The following is a 16,542-nucleotide window of genomic DNA, read 5'->3' as shown; positions in this document are numbered from 1 at the left end:
CTGACTACTGGGAATATCTTTTTTAACTCTTTGTTTAAATTTAATGTTACATTGAAGCAGATGAGTTAAAGTGGGGGTACAGTTTCAAGGAGGAAGTGTAAATCATGGAACAGATGTCCTAAGTAAAGCTCTATCTTCTCAGAAAATTATTCTGCCTCTCTCTCTCTCTCTCTCTCTCTCTCACACACACACACTCACACACAGTCTCCCTTCACATATGTGTCATGAGTGCAGGTGCATCTTACACACATTTATGCAATTAGGGAGTCTCCACCATCAAGCATCACTATAACCCTTTTTAGTATGAGTTTACTTTCCAGCTTTGTATCATGCCTTTTCTGCAGATCAAGGCACCACACATAGCATACCTAGATAGTTTTTCTCTAATAATGTGTCTCACCTGTGCTTACTTGCAGGTATGTCCTCAGTTAAACATGGAGAATCAAACCACCATGTCTTACTTTCTGCTCCTGGAATTCTCAGAAAATCAGCATCTGCAGCTTCTACATTTCTTCTTCTTCTTGATATTATACTTGGCAACTGCAACAGCAAATCTTCTCATCATCTCTGTAGTAGCTTTTGACCATCAACTGCACAGCCCCATGTACTTCTTTCTAATGAATTTGGCAGTGCAGGACCTGGGCATTGTTTCAGTCATTCTCCCCAAATCCATGGTGAATTCCCTCATGGGCACCAGACACATCTTTTACTTCGGTTGTGTTGCTCAAGTCCTTCTCTTTATTTCTTTTGAAGCATCAGATATCTCCCTCCTGACAGTCATGGCCTATGATCGGTATGTTGCAATTTGCAATCCACTACACTATGAGATGGTGATGAATTGGAAAGCCTGCACCAAAATAATGATTCTGGTGTGGGTCACAAGTCTTCTCTATGGAATGTTGCATACCAGTGGTATCTTTTCCATCCCTTTCTGTTCTAATGTTATCAACCAGTTTTTCTGTGAAATTCCAGAGTTGCTAAAGCTATCCTGCTCTGGCTTCAGTCTGGTTGAAGTTGGAGTTCTTGTGGCCAGTGCCATTGCAGGACTAGGTTGTTTTACTTTTATTATTGTATCTTATGCCATGATCTTCAAGGCAGTGCTAAGAATCCCTTCTGAACAAGGAAGGCAAAAGCCTTATCAACCTGTATTCCCCACCTTATAGTAGTGTCTCTGGTTTTATTAACTGGATTCTTTGCCTACCTGAGACCTCCCTCTAACACCCCATCTTACTTAGATTTTGGGTTGACTGTTATGTATTCCATTCTTCCACCCCTTTTCAATCCAATCATCTATAGCATGAGAAATAAGAAGATCAAACTTTTCCTGTTTAAACTGTGGAGATTCTGACATTTTCTTTTAATGTTGTTTTCTTTCTGTTCACCACAATTTTGCATGTTCTTGTCTTTTCCTTTACTTCTCTGAATAAAGGAATAAGTTAGAAAGTGAGACACAGCTGGAATGGAGGCAAATCTTACCTCTCAAACCAGAAGAAGGGTAGAAGTCCAGAAGTTGCTGAACAAAAATCTTGCTCCCTAATTACTGCCAATGCACTTTACCAGATGCACTTTACTTCCATGGCTAAAAATGGTGTTGGCAGACACTTCCAAATGCTAGGCAAGTGTTTTAACAATTGTAACAAGGAAAAGGACTGGGATGGAAGAAGGAAAACAAAAAGATATTTGTGATTGGTACTTTAGTAAATGATGGATTGAAATATATGAGAAGTGCTTGGATTGGACATAGACATTCTTTCAATGGCTGGTCCTCTTCTAATTGATGTCATGTTTGTCTTATATTTTTCCTTTTTGTTTCCAGTATGTATCAAAATGTAGGTTCATTGTTTTATTGAATAGTATCTCTCACCTCTGATTCCCAGATGTGGCATTTATCTCAGTGGCCAGTCAGATGTGGATAATGAAACCACCGTGTCTTACTTTCTGCTTCTGGAATTCTCAGAAAATCAGCATCATCAACTTCTACATTTCTTCTTATTCTTCATACTATACCTGGCAACAGCAACAGCTAGTCTTCTCAACATCTCTGTAGTAACTTTTGACTATCGACTGCACAGCCCCATGTACTTCTTTCTAATGAATTTGGCAGTGCAGGACCTGGGCATTGTTTCAGTCATTGTCCCCAAATCGATAATAAATTCTCTCATGGATACTAGAAATACCTCTTACTTTGGTTGCTTTGCACAAGTCTTTATCTTTGTCTCCTTTGAAGGTTCTGATTTCTCCCTCCTGACAGTCATGGCCTATGATCGGTATCTTGCCATTTGCAATCCACTGCTCTAGGAGATGGTGATGAATTGGAAACCCTGGACTAAAATAGTGATTCTAGTGGGGGTTACAGGTCTTCTCTGTGGAACATTGCATACCACTGGCACTTTTTCCATCCCTTTCTGTTCTAATGTTGTTAACCAGTTTTTCTGTGAAATTCCACAATTGCTAAAGCTACCTTGCTGTGGCTTCAATCTCTTTAAATTTGGAGCTCTTGTGGCCAGTTTCACTAGAGGATTAGGTTCTTTTATTTTGATAATTGTTTCTTATGCCATGATCTTTAAGGCAGTGTTGAGAATCCCTTCTGTGAAAGGAAGGAAGAAGGCCTTTTCTACTTGTCTTCCCCACCTTATAATCTTTTGTATGTTCTTGGTAACTTCATGCTTGGTTTACGTGAGACCTCCCTCTAACACCCCAACTTACTTAGATGTAGCATTCACTGTCCTATATTCCTTACTTCCAGCCCTGGTCAATCCAATCATTTATAGTATGAAAAATAAGAATATCAAACTCGTCCTGTGGAGATTCTGACATTTTCTTTCAGCTATATTTTCTGTTTGATTCTCTTGGCATTGAGCTTTCTACATTTTTTGCCCTCAGTTTTCTCAGGAAGGGAAAGCAATTCCAAAGGGAAACACAGCTGAGATACAGATAGAGTCTTATCATGTCCTTCCAGATTGTACTTTACCACTTGAGAAGTTGGTAAGCTACAATCCCCTATCCTGAGCTATTCCCATTCCTATCAGGTGGATTTCAGGAGGAATGAGAAGAGCGAGAAAAATCCTACTTCACTCCAATTTTGGTTAGGCAACTCCAATGTTCCAATGATCAGAGGTGATAAAATATTAATTATGACTGTAATCATGTACAAGATAATTAAAGATAAGTCCTGTTTCTACTCATATTCATCTCCAAGGACATTTATCCATTGAAAGTTTCTCTAGATCCAGCTTGAACTCTGGATGCAAATGCAAATAATGCAAATAATCATTATAATACAGACATATATTTGACAAACTAAAAAATCTCTATCACCTGTTAAAGTTTGCTTTTTAAAATACAGAAACTAAAAAAAGTATAACATTTCAGAAAATAGACCTGGAAACTATTGGCATAATCTGAGGTCCTACCAGCATTTCTGATCGCTCTCTCTTAGGTCTACTTTCTCTAGAACCAAAGCAGCATATAACAGTTGCTTTCAGTCTAAGCCTTGACTCAGTTAGGTTCCTGAATTGCCAGCCCAGACTTGTGATGAAGTAGTCTGCATGGAGACCGCAGATTCCCCTTTGTGATGTCATGCTGATGCATGAGAGACATCTCTTGGGCCTTTGTTTTCATGTCAGTTGCCTAGAGACAAAACACAGCCATGGTAACCTCAGGTTGATTTTACATAGCTGAAGAAGTAAGGCTTTGCAGAATAGGGTCATAAACCTCACTCTCACCTTTAAACTCTAAACATTCTTAATTTTTTTAAAATTTATTCTTCTACTAAGCTTATAAGATTTTCATTATCTACATTTATGCTTTTATGGTTAAGGAAGCCCTGATCTGTGACTGATAATTATTGTTGTTGTTATTCCATTTACAGCTATTATTGTTAAACTTAACAGCCTTGTCAGTGCCAATTATTTCCTGAAACCCAGTTTTCCAAGATCTTGTTAAGCAGTATAAATGCTTAATGTGCAATATAAATGGGGCAAATGCCTCTCAAAAGGGGGGGGATCATTAGTTGAAAAAGTTAAAAGAAGATGTCATTTGCCTAAAAGAAACAAGTTAGGAAAAAAATATTTAAGTCACAAAAATCTGGGAGAGAAATTTATTTCAGTAGGATTAAAATAAATGCAGTTTTTTGTTTTTTGTTTTTTTGTCTATAAAACCCCAACTGTATCCAAACTTATATTGACAGATCATTATGGCAGATATCTTGGGTTAGAAGCCAACACACAGAGGGCTCAGACTTTGATATTGGGAATTTATGTCCCAAATGAAGATGAAACAGCATTTTGCAAAGGTCTTATGGATAAATTATTGGATTTTACATATGAAAAATGGTATCTCCTAGGGGATTAGAATGGAATGGTTTCCCCACAAAAACAATTTTTAAGAAAAATATTAAAATAACTCAGGGTAAATGACCAAAGTTTTTTAAATTATTTTTAATGAATAATTTGGAGCTTGTTGATGCATGGAGACATAAAAATGGAGATTCAAAAGAATATACTTATTTTTCTGAAAGACATAGGTCTTTTTCTAAGAATAGATATGATTCAGATTTCTTTGACTAATAATGTCTATAAAGTGGAGATATTACCAAAGATTTTTTCACATCACAATCCTGTGACTTTAATTTTTAAAAGGAAAAAGGGATCTTTTAGGTGGAGACTGAATGAGTTGTTATTACAAAAGAAATGGTGGTGAAGGATTGTAAAGAGACGTTAAAGGATTTTTTTTAGAATACTCTCAATAAAGCTACAGAAGTAAGGATTGTTTGGGATGCAAGTAAAGCTTTTATAAGAGGATGTTTTATATAATGCAATAGTGAATTTAAGATTTAAAAAAGGAAGAATTTAAAACATCTCCAGGGATAGTAACTATAACTCACCAAATCAAACTTTTACAAAGGCAACTATCTATATTAACAGTGAGAGATGGAAATAAAGATGCATTATGCAAAACAAAGAAATGTTGAACTTGGAAATAAACCACAGAGATGGATGGCATACAAGTTGCAAGAAGAAAAAGAAAAGAAAGTGATAATAAAGTTACATGAAGGGAATAATGTAAGAACAGATAATGTGAATATGGGGAAAATGCATAACCAGTATTATACTACAGTACTTTATCCAAAGCTCAAGAAATTTCCTCAGAAAAAGTGTATAAATTCTTGCATAAACAGAATTTACCAAAGATTACACATAATTAGAGACAAATTTTGAATGGACCTATAACAATAAGGGAGCTGCATGAAGATATCAAAAAGACTCAAACAGGAAAGGTACCTGGTCCAGAAGGGTTCTGACCTCTTATTATTAATGTCTGAAGATGACCTTAACTTAAACTTTAATACCTAAAAAGGGATAAGGTTTGACTTTTACAAGAAAGTATTGAACAATATCATTACTGAATAATGACTATAAGCTGTTTACCATGATTTTGGCTGAAAAGTTGAAGATAATTTTACAGAATTTTAATCATGATGATGAATGTGGATTTTTACCTAAAAGACAATTACAAGAATAACATTAGAAATGTTTTGGATATTTTGGGTACCTTGGAGCAACATAATGAAAAAAGAAGCTGCATTGCATGTATTCTTAGATGCAGAGAAGGCTTTTGACAATTTGAATTGGACTTTTTGTTTAGAGTTATGGAACATGTGGACCTTGGAGATAATTTCATTAAATAGGTAAGATTGATTTACACTTCTCAGAAAGCGCAAATAATTGTTAGTGGAGAACTAATAAAACCTTGTGAGATTCAAAAATAGACTAAACAAGGATGTTTACACTTTGGTTCATTTTAGTTCTTGAGGTCCTGAATAGAGACATAAGAGAAGATGAGAGAATTAGGGGAGTTAAGAATAAAAAAGAAAATATGACAAATATGAATTGCATGCTATTTCAAAATAATTATGTTAAGACATGGAATGAGAAGGACATGTCAAGATGGGAGAAATTAAAATTGTCATTGTTGGGGAGGATCTCTGTTTTGCCAAGAATGATTTTTTTGGTTTTTGTTTCAGACAATAGCTGTTTTGACAACTGATTCATTATTCAAACAGTGGTAGAAAGATATATATAAATTTATATGGCAAGAGAAATAACCACAAGTTAAATATAAAATGTTACAAGATGCAAAGGAAAGAGGAAGATTGGGTTTACTGTGTTTGAAATTGTATTTCACTGCTTGTTGTTTGGTCTGAGTGAAAGAATGGATATTGCTGAGAAACAAGAGACTTTCAGAGCTAGATGATAATGACCTGAGGTTTGGATGGCATGGATATGATAAAGGTCCACTCATACGATGAAGGTCCACTCACCCAGTTGGTATTAGTTTCTCTGTTGCATCAAAAATCTCTATTCATTGTAAATACTTTTTCTCAAAAAAATTACTGTAGAAAGTAGACTCAATGAGCCCAGTCTCTGTTAACAGTCTCTGCCTGATGTTGTCTTCTGCAGATCCTGGTACTCTACTCAACAGTACCTGAAAATAACCTTCGGATCTTGCCAGTTTTCTCTCAAGGAGGAGCCCTCTGAAGCACAGATGGGAATATCACACTTTTCTCCCTGTCCTGGGAAGCTCCATTTGCTCAGGCATAAAGGCCAGCTACCAACCATTTCCTCAGCATCATCTCTGCCATTTAGCAGAGGTGTGTTAGCCTGCCATTGTTCTACCCAGAAGCCTCCTACATGCATATCTATCTCTATGGGTATATCTCCATGTCCATGTGTGGGTGTTTGTATGGTCATTTGTCATTTTTGAAATGTGTATATCACCAGAAGAAATACTATATAAGGCAGGTCTTCAGCTGTGGGCAAGTAAGAACTATGTCACTATTATGTTCACCAGAAACACATAGATAATAAAACAATGGTTGACCTATGATAATATCTTGCCCTGTATATTAAGCAAACCTATTTTCTCTTTCCAAGTATTTTCTATGAACCTGTGATGGAAGGCATGAGTGGGGAGGATTCTGGAATGGAGCTTCAAGGTTACAGGGAGGGGAGAGACATATTCCAAGGGAAGCACCTCCTCAGCCCCAAGATGGACTTTGTGAAAGTCAAGAGAAAGAGACTGGCCCCTCCCTAAGGGCATGGTGGTTATAGTTGCTGTCGTTGGGGGATTAGAGTTAGTCTGGCGAGATTCTGTCTATTAGGTGCAAGCTGATAAAGAAGCTGAGCTGATTTCTGGACTGTCTCTTGTGATTCTTTGGCTGAACCTGACAGAACACCCATAAAATAATTGTTCCCCACTGTTGTGTATACATCTACTACAAGTCACTATGTTCTGAGTTTTAGGAGTGATGTAACTTTAGAAGATAATGAGACATTGGGGAATATGCCTAAAGAGAACAAAGTATGTAAGTGTATTTTTGTATATACATACACATATTGTGATTTTAAGTGATTACATAACAAGCACATTTAAAATGAAAGAAAAATTGTTTGCTATTGACTGATGAACAGATTCTGATCCTTCCTTAGATGTCATTAAAAGAATTTCCAATATTAATTTTTCTAATAGAACAAAGTGTTCTTCCAAGTTCCAGTTACTGCAAGTTATTTAAAATAATCTGTGTTCAATTTAAAAATTCTTCTTTAAAATAATATACTTAGTTTGAAGCAGAATTAAAATAGATCTTTAATTTTCATTAACAAAAGATCTATATTTTATTGTGTTATTAAAGAAGATAACTTAATAGAACATAGAACACAGTAATAGCAAATGTGCATCAAGGAAATTAGTGCATTTCTTTTAATTGTACATTTTATTTCATATTATTTGTCATATTACTAAATTTGCTTATTATTACCTATTATCATTTATTTTATATGGAGCACACTGACATATATTGCTAACTCCACAAGGACAGAATTACAATGCCAATCTTCTTAAATTATTATAATGTCCCTATATCACTTAGAACAAACTGACATTTTCAAGTTGTTCAGTACATGACTGAGTTCATTTAGCAACATATGCTACTTTCATAGCATATGATAAAGGTCCACTCATATAATGAAGGTCCACTCACTCGGTTGGTATTAGTTTCTCTGTTGCATCAAAAGTCTCTATTCACTGTAAATACTTTTCCCCCAAAAACTGGGGGAATTGTCAGCATTTTAGACCAAGCTAAATCCAAATATCCAAGAGAATTCTTGGAAGCCTGGTATTCAGACAAGGCAGCAATTAACAGACACATAGAGATAAACATCATCTACATATTATTTAAAAGAGACAAAAGACCAAAAGATTGCCTCACCAGCAATCAATCACCAGCAAGCAACACCCGCAATCATCACCCAGATGAGCAAAGGTTACCACCAGGCACGCAATCAAGCAGCAAAAACATGCCAATCAAAGAACTACCAGAGGAGCAAAACAAAACCCCCACCCCCACAGCATTGGCAAAGCAGGCCACAGCACATAAATAGAGAGCAAACCCCATCCCATTTTAGCACTGAAGATGTTACCTAGATGGGTAATGAAACGTTTGGAAGAAAGGAACCAAGCTCAGAGAACCCGAAGGACTCCATATATTCCATTACACTATGCATTTTCTGGACCCAGCCAGTTCTTGGTAATACATGCCAGGTCGCCCCTCTCATCAATCATTAAAGAGGGAGGCCTTATTGCAGACTAACCTGGCTTTCAGTAGCAGCAGCTAGAGGCCAGGGCCACTGAAGATCTACAGAAAGGGTACCAGGGCTGAGATCAAGGAGCTAGAAAATGGAACCAGTATGAGACATTGGTCTCATGTGTCAGATTCAGCCTAGCACAGCAGCGCAGTACCATTGGTCAATTTCACCACTTCAGGCAAAAGATAATCAGGGCAAGTAAACAATGCAACCACAAGTTAACTACCAGCAGAGGGCAGGCAATTAAGAAGCGGCAACACTGTAGCGCAGCCGGCTTCCCAGGTGCCCCAGGCAACTCCAGCTTACAATACTCTGGAAGCATAGCAAACAGCGGGCAATTAAAACAACCACCACAAGAAAAGCCCCAGGAATGCAAGGGCAGGAGAGACAAAAGAAGCAGATCAGAACACAATAGAAACCATCTGAATCTGCCATCAAGGTGAGGGGAAGGAAGATCGCCATGAACAGATGGGCAGCTCAGGGCAAGGGCAAGGGGTGGAACTGAGGGGTACTGTGGGTCAAGGGGGGGGACCCTATAAAAAGACTGTAAGAAACCACTCCAAGCCTATCCTGGCTTTGTCTGTAACCATTACGTATTACACCTGAGTAGACTAACTTTCGTCTGAGCTTGTGTCTCACAAGGTGTTTGTTCAGTGCTGAACGCAGCGCTCCTTACATCACATTCCCCAAGAATGGCCTGATCCTTGTCTCCCCATACCCATCACCACCATTATACTATGGCTGGCCTCCGTCCCCAGTGGCATCCCCATCTCCACATTTAAGCCCCCCAAGACCCAAGACCAGAAACCTCCTGTTGTCCTCTCCATACATCCCTGGGAAAGGAAACCAGGCACCTCGGGGCACTTTAGCTTCATGAGCATTCAGTACCAGCAGGGTACCCAGCCACCACCTCCCCACTCACTACAGCACACTCACACACAACAACACATTCATACAACCTAACCATCACAAGAGCCACCCCTGCTGCTCTCACCAGCTGGGAGGGGCTTCCTTCCAATCACACCCTGCCAATTCCTATTCTGGCTCTAGAAGAAATCAACATCCAGTCACAACCAGGAGAGGGCACTGGGTTGTTTTCTTCCTTCCTTCCTCTATGCCATCCTATACTGGGTGAAGTCAGAGGGAAGCAATGTGGTCTCTACAGAGGAGATGGGGTCCATAGCAGCCTGTCACTCTACTGTAATCCCCCCTGCCCAACCACAGCACACACCTCCAAAGCCCCAACAACGAGCAAAGTAAATAATACAGGAAGGGACAAACAATAGCAAAAGTGCCCTGCAGCATCCAGCAGTGTCCAGCAGCAGCAGAAGCAAAAGATGTAAAAGGACCTGTCTCCACACAGCTGAATCAGGCGGCAAACACAAACCAAGTCCACAAATGCAGATAGCGGAGCAAGCAGCACAGCAAGCTAAGTCCAGCATGGTCTGTCCTCCAGCCTGCTCGTCACCCCAGTCCTTCAAAAAGCAGCCTAAAACCGCTGACAAATCTGAAAAGCCACCATCCAGTCCATCTATTCTGACAAGCCAAGAACAGGGACAGCTCAGCAAACGTGGCTAGTCAAATGCCACAAAATGCAGCAAAATGCTGTAAAAATACATAAAATCTGCAAACACAACAATGAATAGGTGGGCCATCCTCGATTCTGCTGCGCTCCACTCGATTTCCAACTGTTTGACTTCTGCTGCCATTCTCCAGCCCAAGCAGAACCAGGCAAGTGCTCCAGCAGCATCCTCACCACCATACCACAGCAAGCAAACAATCAAGAGGACAGCCCAACGATGGCTCCTTCTTTCTCCACCATCTTAACCAGAAACCTTCATGTCCTCCTTCTGAGTGACATTCCAAAGTCTTTTTCATTGCCATTAGCTCCAGCTTCTTTGATTAAACTGATAAATTTCATTCATAAGTGCCATTGAAGAGGAAATCTCATTGATTTCATTCAGAATTATTCCATCTACACAAGCCGATTTTTCTCTAAGTGAATTCTTTTTAATAACAATGAGAGAGGGAGAGGGAGAGAGGGAGAGAGAGAACAAGTACCACCTCTAATACACATGTGAAACAAAGTATGGATCCAGAAGACTAGTACTTGGTGACTTCATGAATATACCCAGGTTGTTCTGTTGGCAGCTATAAAATAAATTGAAGAGAGTGAACAGTTGGCCTCAGGAGTTTCAGTCAACTGCATTCTGTGAATATATTTCAGAGGCCACCCTGGATAAAAGGATCAGTATGAGATGGGATTCACATAAGATGCTAAGACATGATTTGCTTAAATGTTGATCATGCTGGCTGGGGAATTCTGGGATTTTAAGTCCACACATCTTAAAATTGCCAAGGTTGAGAGATACTGGTTTACTGAATAAGCTACAGCTGGCTTCTAAACCCATAATGCATGGTTTACAAAACACAAATTATACAGACCTTCTTTTAAATCTTCATTTGTTGTAGTGATGCCAATAAAACCAGGGAGGAGGGCAATAAGTCTCCAATCAATACAAATTTTAACTAGTATACTTCCCGTTGAGATACATTCAGTATATAGCAGATATAATAAATCTCTTTTATTTATTTATTTATTTATTAAATTTGTATGTGGCCCATCCCTCTCAACAGGTGACTCTGGGTAGCCCACAATTAAAACCAAAAACCCATGAACAATTAAAAAATATCACATAGATAATTAAAATTAATTAATACATTAAAAAGTCAAACTGTAAAACAAACCCTATACATAATTACTAGAAACATTCAAGATGACTGGGGGGGGGAGGGCAAAATCAATTTATAATTTATTATAAATTTATAATTTATTATAATTGATAATCAAAATCCATCACAATGAAAATAATAAAAAATCTCAACTTGCCAAAAAATAAACAGGTTGCCTTAATATTTATGAACAGATCAACCTTCAGGAGATTCAATGTTTATATATGATACTTTTTTCAGATTAGGGGATCATGTTGAAAAACATCCCTTTCTAAAAATTCATTCTGTTTTCTACCCCAAATCTGTTTTGTGCATGGACACAGAGTTTTTCTCAGATTCCTTTAAGGGAAAGTAATATGCAGTGAAATATTTTCATATAGAAGTACTCTAACAAACTTTAGGAAATGGAGGGATCTAAAGATGCTAAATGAATTATGCACTACAATAAAACACAAAAAGAAAATCATTTTTCTTTCCTTATTAAATGTTGCTTCTTGTTCATCTCAGGCCTCAATAAAATGATATAGCATTTAGGGGAAAATATGCATCCCAGTAAGCCAGCGCTGGAGGACAAGATGGAGAAGATCTCCACAGCTACCATGGATTTTCCTTTGGTGCTCAGGTAGGTTGGAACAAAGGACAGCCAAACGCTGCAAAAGACCACCATGCTGAAAGTGATGAATTTGGCCTGATTGAAACTGTTGGGCAACTTCCTGGCTTGGAAAGCCACATTAAAGCTGACACTAGCCAGGAAACCCATGTAACCCAGGACACAGTAAAACATGATCACTGAGCCCTCATTGCATTCCATTATGATTTCTCCCTTCAGTGAGTGCAGGTCTGCATCTGGGAAAGGAGGAGAGGTTCTCAGCCACACTATGCAAATTCCCACCTGGATGAAGGAACCCAAAAGGACAATAGAATTGGCCACTCCTTTCCTTAACCATTTCCTCATCCCAGAGCCTGGTTTGCTTGCCATGAAGGCCAGAATCACAGTCATGGTTTTTGCCAATACAGATGAAAGGGCCACTGAGAAGATAATGCCAAAAGTCATTTGCCGGAGAAGGCAAGTCACCTTTTCAGGCCTTCCAATGAAGAGGAAGGAGCAGAGGAAGCAGAGAAGAAGGGAGAGAAGGAGGATATAAGTGAGGCTTCGGTTGTTGGCTTTGACAATTGGAGTCTCTCGATGCATCCAAAAGATTCCGAGCATAAAAACTGTGATCATAGAGAAAACAATAGCCAATATAATAAAGAGGATTCCCAAAGGTTCTTCACAAGAAAGATAGGTCCATACTTTGGGAATACATTGATTGTGAATCTTGTTGGGATATTGATTTTCTGGACATTTCATGCAGGCATCTGTATCTGGAAAAAAGAAAAGTACTCTTTAAACATAGTATAAAGATTTCCATCAATGCATAAGGGTTAGGGTTAGGGTTAGGGTTCTCGATGCTGGTTATCTTTTGTTCATATTGTTGTAGTTAAATAAATAAGGGCTCTGGGCTAGATCTTTTCTGCTCAGTTAGCCACTGTTCTGTCAATTCTTTGTCTTACCTATTTTGTCAGAAATCTGCCCTTCTGGGCATGGCACACAATCGTAGCAACAAAATTGCTCTCCTTCCTTCTTCTTTCTGCTGAAGCCTGGATAGCAGTGGTCATTGCACACAAAGAGAGGCAGCACCTAAGCAGAAACATGTATGAAGAAATCAGGGTAATAAAATGCTAGATATCAGTACAGAACCAACAACTGGGATGGTAAAGGAGAAAGGGGTGATGTCGATTTGGCACTAGCTGCATTGGCAATCTGTATGTTTCAGGCACAATCAAATATATTAATCTTTAAACTTGTTTGGATAGGATCTTATTAATGCTGTCTAGAATATGTGAAATAAAATGTTGCAATGCAGCACCTGAAGAGGTCCAAAGCAGATTCTTTTTTCTTTTAACTACTGCCAGGTATTTGACAATTGCTTTATCTTTATTTTTAGTTGAGGGTTTGGAGCTTCTTCTCACCTGGTTAAACCTTCTGTGCCATACAATTTGATTGTCATTGAGTGTTAATTCTCTGCCTGGTGAAGCCCGAGGTTCCAATCTTCCAACCTTGACTCGCGCAAAAGAATTATTGGGGAAAGTGATCCAGTTTACAATGTCAAAACCCGTAATTAATTCTCTATTTTCATCAAAACTAAGAGTGTCTCCTATACTGTTATTGAATACAATGCTTTTCAAGAAAGAGTGGAACTATATTTTAAAAAAAGAAAAAAAAGTTATAGCAAGGCTTTGAAATCATGATAACTGCATAAAACTATTTCAAACTAGACAGTCTTGCTTTGAAAAATACAGTTGAGGATCTAGGGTATCATGGATAATAGATATTTCAAAAATCACAGCCTCTTCTTTCAGCTCATATCCATTGGATTCATGAATGAGCATTATCCTTAGAGATTTAGAGTGCAGGCTTCTCTCTACCACTCATTCACACGTTAGCCCCTTTTCTCAAAATACTGAATGTAGGTATTATCTTCGAGAAGGAGATATAATTCAGGTTTTGTACAAGGACCACCTCAAATATCTTTTACAGTTAGGTCTTATAATTTTATAAGCGAAAAGAAACAGTCATGTGGATTTTGCTTGTTCTGCTTTGCAACCACTCTTTGCCCTTCTCTAAGATATGCAAACCTCAACCTATTTTAACTTTTCCAAATGGAGAAAGACTCTAAGCTCAGCTACTAGTCAACTGGCACCTGGAAAGCCAGGAAAAGCCTAAAAGAACAGAAACCATAGGGATGCTTAAGGAAGGCAATCACATGGCCTCTTTTGACTTAGTGAAGACAATTGCCTGACCATCAAATGTATCAGCCAAAATATTAACCTCCCAGCTTTTCTGCTTCACTGTCAATCTCTACAACCCATGTTGAGTATATCCGATAACAATTATAAAAAGTGATGTGACAAGTATCTGTTACAAGAATTTTCAGCATTATGAGGGATATTGACTCATAAAGATTAGTCTAATTATGAGACCTGCAGTTTGTGGGATGCATAAAATCTGAACACACCACACAATGGACACTCAGTGCTGCTGAAATTTAATGACCAAGTGACCAATCCTCATTGGCATAGAAAGGTCATCTTCAGTTCCTAACCCAACCTGAACCTTGGAAGTCATGTTTTCTTTCTTTTTCTGCATTCTGAACCTCCAAAATAGCACCTAAATAAGGCTTAATATTTTACCCTCTCCCCCTTCCATAACATCACTACATCACCAATCATGTTCTTTATCGCTTTTAGAAGCCAAAACAAATTAATATCAAAAAGAAAAGCTTTTAGCAAAACCAACAATGGCCATTTTTGAATTAAGACTGTGGACCCTTTGAATTCTCTAGAATACAGGAGCACTTCCTCATACACCACAGAAAAGCTTCACCACCATTTAAAGCAGTAGTTATATTCTTTGAGTGCGTTTTCTTCTAACTAGGGAAACAAGGTCGTTGTAAATAACATTACAGTGTTAGGTAGCACCATTCCCAGTAGCATTCTTGGGAGTCAGAGAAATACAGTATGGTGGCCCTGTTGAACACACAAGGTTTGTGAACTAGAAAGAGAATAAAGTACCTGCCATGGCTCTGCTTCCATTAATCTTCTACCTCTGGATCTGGATTTGAGTAACTCATGCAAGGAATGTGCAATGATATTGACTGCATTGTAGATGTTGTAATTGTAACCATTCATGTTCATTTCAAAAAATGTACTGGGTAGACTCTCTAACTTCTCATTCCCAGTGCATAGTACTTGGTTATCTTCATTTACACTTGAAATATGTAATGGGCAGTCAAATGCCTGCTCCCAGAAATTCTGAATGAAATTGTCTTCTTTTGCCCAGGATGGCTTTACAGTGTAAGCAAATTCTTGGAATCCGGGTGGTTCTTTTGAGCGAGCTGTGAACGATAGGGCACCATGAAAACTCTGTATATCCCAAAGTCTCTGAATGGACAATGATTCAAAATTCCAATGCGATGTAACAATCCACACTTTTCCCAAAGGTGGCAATGAAGTCAATGATAGAAGGATTATCACTCTCAGATTTTGCATAGATGGAGGTGATCCATATACAAAGCACACTTGGACTTTTTGATCCATGAAAAGTTGATCATATCTTAACTCCACTGAAAGCAAGTGGATATATTCATCCCAATAAGTCCGCTTTGGTGTTCTAAGTATGAAAGCAAAGCAAATGTTGTTTTGGGAAAGCAATGGTACAATTTTCTGCAAAAACATGTCTCCATAGTCATCATCCACAGCCAAGGCCCCAATCCATGTCCACCCAAAATGCTGAAGTAATCGGATAACCCCAGTATATTGATGGAGTTCATTTGGGAGCATCTGGTACAAGAATGAAAATATATTTTTGTCACCATGTAGTGGTGTAAATGTTCCATAAGCAAGCTGAAAGGAAATATATAGCAAATAATCAGAAGTATTAAGAGAGAATACTAAATGGGATCCGTCTTCTTCATAGCTGCATGTACAATGTGGACACTCAAGTGTTGCTGGATATTATGCAGTCAGCTCACATGGGTTCCTTGTGTGTTTCTATGTGTCCATTTTAACTGGTTGGGGAAACAATTAAAACATGACACTAGACCGAAAGTGAGGCATTTATGATCTGCAAAAGAGTTTTCTCTTTGACCACCTGAAGGGAGTCAAGCAGCAGTTAGAAGAGACCGAATATTTTGTATAGTGGCACAACATGTTTGGAATTCAATGCCAACAGATGTTTGACAATCTTCAATTCTTTTGGGGGGGACTGCAAAGAATCCTCAGTTTTTAAATATGTAATCATCCCTACAGTTTATTCATATTTATATTTATGTAATGTCCTGCATAGTTTTCTCCTACTTTCTTCCTTGTGCAGTTCTTAACTGTGAAAAATAATTTAAAGACACTTTTCAGAATGGAAGGATTTAAAGAAATTTGTGACTTCTAGGGATCCATCTCAAGAGCCTACCTGTGGAATCTTGTAGTTGGCAAGAACGGTTGCCATGATGGATGAGGCTTCTGTGAAACGTCCTCCAATGGCAGCAATAAACATTTTCTTTGAGCCACATGTAAAGTTTGGGACAAACCTCTGGTATGTACAAAGGAGGCTCAAGACTGCCTTATA

At 38.3% G+C, this 16,542-nt stretch overlaps 1 protein-coding gene and 2 pseudogenes across 1 annotated transcript; 2 read left to right on the top strand and 1 right to left on the bottom strand.

The window, feature by feature from the left end:
- The first annotated feature begins 434 nt into the window (after window positions 1-434).
- Window positions 435-1,348, top strand: LOC148215872 (olfactory receptor 14A16-like; annotated as a pseudogene).
- Window positions 1,349-1,755: 407 nt separating this feature from the next.
- On the top strand, window positions 1,756-2,814 carry LOC112542827 (olfactory receptor 14A2-like; annotated as a pseudogene).
- Window positions 2,815-11,841: 9,027 nt separating this feature from the next.
- LOC148215871 (vomeronasal type-2 receptor 26-like) lies at window positions 11,842-16,470 on the bottom strand. Its single transcript, XM_088141954.1, has 5 exons — window positions 16,387-16,470; window positions 14,994-15,824; window positions 13,392-13,619; window positions 12,933-13,059; window positions 11,842-12,743 (listed from the first exon to the last, which is right to left on the bottom strand). Exons 1-5 carry the CDS (start codon window positions 16,468-16,470, stop codon window positions 11,842-11,844), a joined length of 2,172 nt encoding a protein of 723 aa, XP_087998080.1.
- Between the last annotated feature and the right edge of the window lie 72 nt (window positions 16,471-16,542).

Source organism: Python bivittatus, unplaced genomic scaffold (genome assembly GCF_059951505.1).
Source record: "Python bivittatus isolate LINGU-HERP-01145 unplaced genomic scaffold, Pbiv_v1 ctg000460_np1212, whole genome shotgun sequence".
NCBI classification, from domain to species: Eukaryota; Metazoa; Chordata; class Lepidosauria; order Squamata; family Pythonidae; genus Python; species Python bivittatus.
Note: the sequence above shows the minus strand (reverse complement) of the source record. Positions and strands in the feature narration are given on the sequence as shown.